Below are 6,498 nucleotides of genomic sequence, written 5' to 3'. Positions count from 1 at the left end.
AAACCCACTATATTTCCCAGCCATGCAGTATCGAATTAGCCACACTTAAACTCTATTCCCTACGTATAAAGATTTTAAATGGTACTTTCATTTTAATAGTATGAAATATGTTAGAAGCAATAAAACATTGCAAAGTATTAATCTATATTCCTCTGCTACTTTTCATTATAAATTCTCTTAATGACCAAATTGAGGAAATATTCTAGTAGTAAAGACATCTACATAAAATGTACTCACACAGGTCACAATATATTTCTTATACAGAATCTGTTAATTAGTATTCTTAATTCCAAGAAGACGCTACGGATTGACCATTAGGGAGAGCTACTACCATAAAACAAGTATTTAGTGGTAAAAAAAAATGAAACAATTAAAAATAGTGTTAATTATTGTAATAGTCTTTAATCTAGAGGGGAAAAAATATACATAAAAAATTAAATTTCGATATCTATTAATTTTGTTCGTATTACTACTATTATTCTAATAATTGGATGAAAAGTTGTTGGCTATTCTAAATAAAATACTTTTTTATAATTAATGAGAGAATTTCTGTGTAACACCCTTGTACTTTTAGTGTTAATTATTTGATAAATCTGGTTTAAATCTTTTTATACACACAAGTATGGAAATATTTACTAATTTCTTCACAATTTTTTCACTTATTTAACAGTTAAAACGATAAGATTGAAAATTGACAACAACAAAAAACGAAAAAAGATTTATTGGAAAATGTTAGAAGGAAAGAGAAGACCATAATAAGAAGGTGAGAAAGAGAATCATGCATTTGTTAAGCAGCAGTGAACAGAGTCGATGTTAAATGCGGAAATGTGTTATCTGCGGCCGTGGACGTGTTTAGAATTTGGAGGGGACAGCAAGACTTGCTCTGAGCACAGTCCAACCATTAGTACATAATGATGGTGTCTGCGCTTTCTGGGGACAGATTGAAATGTACCTCTTTTATTGCTCTTCGATAGGCGACCGGTTAGATTATTCTGTTCAGCCTGACCTTGTCCAACCAAAAAATTCAACCTTTATTCCTAAAATTTATCTCGGTAGACTATTAATTAGATTGAATTAAGAACGGATAAATTAATTAAATCCATTTATAATTAAAAATAATCTTGTCTCACAATTATATTAATATAGAATTAGTTGCCTAATGATTTTAATCTAATTTACCAGCAGTTTAGAAAAACTAGCATCTTTAGTTATAGTAAAAATTAATAAATTTTGTTAAGCCAAGTGGAAAAACCCAAAATTAATTTGTAGTCTAAGACTCAACAATAAAAATCGAAATTGAATCTGCCCGTGAATATTTTTTTTTTTGTGTTCATTCATTTGACTGGTTTGATGCAGCTCTCCAAGATCCCCTATCTAGTGCTAGTCGTTTCATTTCAGTTTCCCTCTACATCCTACATCCCTAAAAATTTGTTTTACATATTCCAAACGTGACCTGCCTACACAATGTTTCCCTTCTACCTGTCCTTCCAATATTAAAGCGACTATTCCAGGATGCCTTAGTATGTGGCCTATAAGTCTGTCTCTTCTTTTAACTATATTTTTCCAAATGCTACTTTCTCCATCTATTTGCCGCAATACCTCTTCATTTGTCACTTTATCCACCCATCTGATTTTTAACATTCTCCTATAGCACCACATTTCAAAAGCTTCTAATCTTTTCTTCTCAGATACTCCGATCGTCAACGTTTCACTTCCATATAAAGCGACACTCCAAACATACACTTTCAAAAATCTTTTCCTGACATTTAAATTAATTTTTGATGTAAACAAATTATATTTCTTACTGAAGGCTCGTTTAGCTTGTGCTATTCGGCATTTTATATCGCTCCTGCTTCGTCCATCTTTAGTAATTCTACTTCCCAAATAACAAAATTCTTCTACCTCCATAATCTTTTGTCCTCCTATTTTCACATTCATTGGTCCATCTTTGTTATTTCTACTACATTTCATTACTTTTGTTTTGTTCTTGTTTATTTTCATGCCATAGTTCTTGCGTAGGACTTCATCTATGCCATTCATTGTTTCTTCTAAATTCTTTTTACTGTCGGCTAGAATTACTATATCATCAGCAAATCGTAGCATCTTTATCTTTTTACCTTGTACTGTTACTCCGAATCTAAATTGTTCTTTAACACCATTAACTGCTAGTTCCATGTAAAGATTAAAAAGTAACGAAGATGACGTGAATATAAGAATTACAAATCAACAACAATTATCATATCGTAATGGGCTATAATTAATATAAATTGATATATTTTAAAAAGGTAAAAATGTTGTATACAACTTGATACGAGATACCAGTCACTTGGGACACATCTATCTTCAAGAATAACCGGAATCCCATGCCAGACTTACCAAAGAAAGTGAAATAATTTCTTGTCATCTTCCTCAGTGAGCTAAATTGATTGTTTGCCCATTAGAAAGAAAGCCCATCGAGAAATAGATTATTGTAAGCTCACTACCAGCAATACAGCTTCAATCTGTTAACAGCAGATGCTGAATAATAAACGTTATTACTCTCAGAGAAAGTGATGGATAATTAAAGTTTAATTTATGCTTTTGACCTATAATTCTGATTTGTGTATTTGTCCTACATTATTTTTGATCATTAGCGTTTGATCCATTTATTATCAATTTTTGTGCTTATGTTCCCTACCCATTTTTACTGATATATATATATATAGAACAGGATGTCTAAACATTATGTAGAACATTAAAATATTCATGTTCATGTTAATATATCCGTACGCACCTAAAAATATTTCATGATAATTATTAAATGAAAATTAAAAAATTAACTTCTTCTCTCCTGAGATATGAGTGTATATATAAAACTGGTTTACGAATAATTCTATTTACTATACGTATAATTTTCTATAATTGATAAAATGTGTGATCATAATAATGTAAATTAACATAATTATATAAAATACATCAATAAACACTTATGCATATAAAGACCTACACTTCTGAACCACCCGTATACAAAAATACCTTTGAATTAATGTCAGATTTTATTAGATACCATTAGATGTAATAAATTCATATTTATGAAATATTAGTCTTTAATAAAATCTCAAACAACATAGTTTTTTAAAATTAATTTTATAAAAACGTTTTAAGAATGAACTTTGTAGCTGTTGGTAATTGTTTAGATATTAGACCATTAGCTATTAGACTTTTAATTAAATTTAATTGAAATTATTAAGCTACTGATCCAAAAGAAATTAGTATTTTAATTAAATATTTGATTCACTGCAGTGTCTAGATTATATTTTTTTATGATTCTGATTAACTTTGGAAGTTTAATAAACTCTAATTTGATTCATTAAAGACACACCACAGTAATGATATCATTTATGCTACGAATAAAACTGTTAACGAATTAGTGACTTAGCTTTTGGATGTGAAAAATCATGAGAAAACCGATAATAGACTTGTAAGTATAGATATTTTTTATTAATCGTTTTTTTTGGTACTGTAGAAGAGTTTAGCAAAAATTTGAACAAAAATCAAACTATTAAATGATTACAATAGGGTTTTTTAATTTACAAGTGACTTCAAAAGTTAAAATGTAATATTTAATGAAGGATAAAATTGATCTTTCTAGTTGTTTGGGATTTTACAATGTTTTCTATGTTAAGAACACTAAACCGATTTTAGGCAATGAAATTGAACCTACTTGTGATATCATGCCGTTTCGAAAGTTTGCTTAAATTAGAGAGGATGTAATGCCACATAAGAAAAAGTGTAATTAGTGATGTGAACAACAGAGCCACACTTTGAATAATAAATCAAGGTTATTTGTTCTTACGCAAGAAGTAAAAATAAGTAATTGTTGGAGAGCTTTCTTGGTTATGTAACTTTAAAAAGATTTTATTTTTATTAAAATTTATTCATAACTTGTTAGGTATAATCAAAATAGTTTTTGTATTTGTCAATTTCAACAAAAGAGTAGGATTTCAGTTCGAATACTATCTATGTTTTATTTTATGTGAATTTAATCCTTACCTTTTACCAATCGAACGATTTTGTAGATGTGTAATTTTGTAGAGAAAATTCCACTAGTTCCTTTTCAAGTTTTTCCATACCATTCAAATGGGGAAAAAATTATGTTGGATTTAAAAACAATTTGAAGATAGTTTTAATTTATTTTGTCATCTTTGAAAGTACTGGTCTGTCTAACGTAAAAGTTGCGCTGATATAATAATAATTAAAAGTATTTCTAGCTAAATTTTAAAATAGTTAGTTGAACATTTTTAATAAAAGTAATAAATATTTTTTTGTTTTATAGAAAATAAAACACTTAGTAAAACTGTACATCATTTCTCTTCACTTCTTTTCTTATTTTTTGTCAAATTTCCAATTTCGTTTCTTGTAAATCGGCTTTTTATCAGTGTGGTTTTATTAGCCTATTAATTTTTAAAACAAAAATGAAACTAAAAGATATAAAATTTGTTTTTTTTTAATTTTATAAAATATAAAATTAATTTTTTTATCATTTTTTATAAATAAAACCTCCGTACAAACATTTTAATATAATAAACTACTTTCACAATTTTTTTTGTAAATTTTTAATTTTTGAAGTTAGTGTCGAAAGTTGGTAATTATTTTTATTTAGTGCTGAGTTAGAAAAATCGACATTTAAACAATAACTGAAAAATTATCACTTATTTTTATTTTCGGAGTTTTTTACAATTGGTTTTATACTTTAAAAGATAATTTTTTACAAATGAATACATGAAATTATAATGAACATTCGTTTCTGTTAAATATAAGAACAGAGGGCAAACTCTGATAAAAAGAAAATCAAATTGAAACATAATTTATGTAATTTCATCTATGATTACGCTACAATTGTCTGTAACAGGTAGTAATTCTTCCTGAGAACCAAAATTTTTAACTGAAAATAGTCACCCGCAGGTAATATCTTAAAAATTAAAGATTTGAAAAAGGATCAACATTTCAAAGATATTTATAGAGTTCAACATACGCTTAAAATTACTAGATATATAATTTACAAGTCTGATATAAATAAAAATATGCTCCAGGAATTGTTATTTTTTATGTTCACTAAATCTAACAAGCGAATCCACCAACCAGCGGAAAGAACAACAGTCATGACTAGTTACTATTTCAGAAAGAATTCGGTACAGAATCTTTCATTCCTTTAATTCTTCTATAGATAATTATTGACCAAATTTCTTCATGAAGTTAAATGTTGATACACATAAATAAGAATATTTTAAACTTCATAATGTGTATCTCATATATTTAAGACTTTTTCATGGTATAGAGTATTTCTTTACTTACAACTATTTCTATCTACAAAGGAATGCTCTATTATTTTGTCATAATATTTACCATAAGCTTACTCAATTTACCAATTAAATTTAGTCATTAACACTTTTAAGTAGTGAAATAATCATAGTAAATTAAATTCCTATTTTTTAAAATGTAAATGTTTAATTCAATATATTATTTATGAAGGTTATGGAGATGCTTTTGTTTAAGCCTTAACATCTCATACTGGATACTTTTATTGTTATCATCTTCATCTACTTCAAGCCTTAGACCTTTGACCTGTTGAGAACTTAAAGTAAATTTTCTTCCAATCTTTTCCAATATTCCTGTATTCCACTGGTCTGTACTGCATTATCTTCTTAGGAAAACGACAATTATCCATTTGATCCACATGTTGTTTCCAATTATTTCTATTTTCAATAATCTTGCCGTTCAAGTTGAAAATATTCAGCTGTTGTCGCACTTCGTCATTTCGTACTTTATCCTTTCGGGTAATTCTTATAATAGCTCTAAGAAAACGCATTTCAGCAGCCTGTAATCGGCTTGATGTCAAACATGTTTCACTACCATACAGACCAACCGGAACAGCTATGCTTTTATAAAGTTTCATCATTTTATCACTCCTCACCCTGCCATGTAATGTACTCCTAATAGTGCCACACATTTTATTAAACCTTTCCATCTTATTTTTTACATCGTTCCACAAAAGGTGGTATACTGCAACTCAAAAATTTAAATTCATTCACTTGTTCAATGATTTTATCCTCCATTACCAATTTATATCGCAGCGGATTTAATCCAGAAAAAGCCATTGAAACCGTTTTACCCGGCGAGATAATAAAATTATTTTCTTTGACTACATTATTCAATTTAAATAAAGAACGCGGTAGATAATCTTCTCTGTAGGATATAATAACTTGATCATCGGCAAGCAAAAGCGTCATTACAAACTTATTCTGATAAATATCATCGTCAATTTTTAAAATTCTTAACCTATTTTTCCAATCTTTAATGGCGTCATCTAAATAAATATCAAAAAACATAGGTGAAATTTCACATCCTTGTCTTACGCCCATGTACACGTTCCTTTATTCAGCCTTTTCATTTCATAATGTAACCGCTACTCTTGTGTCCCAATATAACGTTTTCAACATCTAAATAATTTTTAAAGGA

At 28.2% G+C, this 6,498-nt stretch overlaps 1 protein-coding gene across 1 annotated transcript; it reads right to left on the bottom strand.

Moving 5' to 3' along the window:
• Positions 1-5,584: 5,584 nt before the first annotated feature.
• LOC142319938 (uncharacterized) lies at positions 5,585-5,989 on the bottom strand. The gene has a single exon (XM_075357614.1). It carries the CDS (start codon positions 5,987-5,989, stop codon positions 5,585-5,587), a length of 405 nt encoding a protein of 134 aa, XP_075213729.1.
• Between the last annotated feature and the right edge of the window lie 509 nt (positions 5,990-6,498).

This window comes from Lycorma delicatula, chromosome 2 (assembly GCF_047948215.1).
Source record: "Lycorma delicatula isolate Av1 chromosome 2, ASM4794821v1, whole genome shotgun sequence".
Lineage (NCBI taxonomy): Eukaryota > Metazoa > Arthropoda > Insecta > Hemiptera > Fulgoridae > Lycorma > Lycorma delicatula.
The sequence above is the reverse complement of the archived record's forward strand: the minus strand, read 5'-3'. Positions and strand labels throughout refer to the sequence as shown.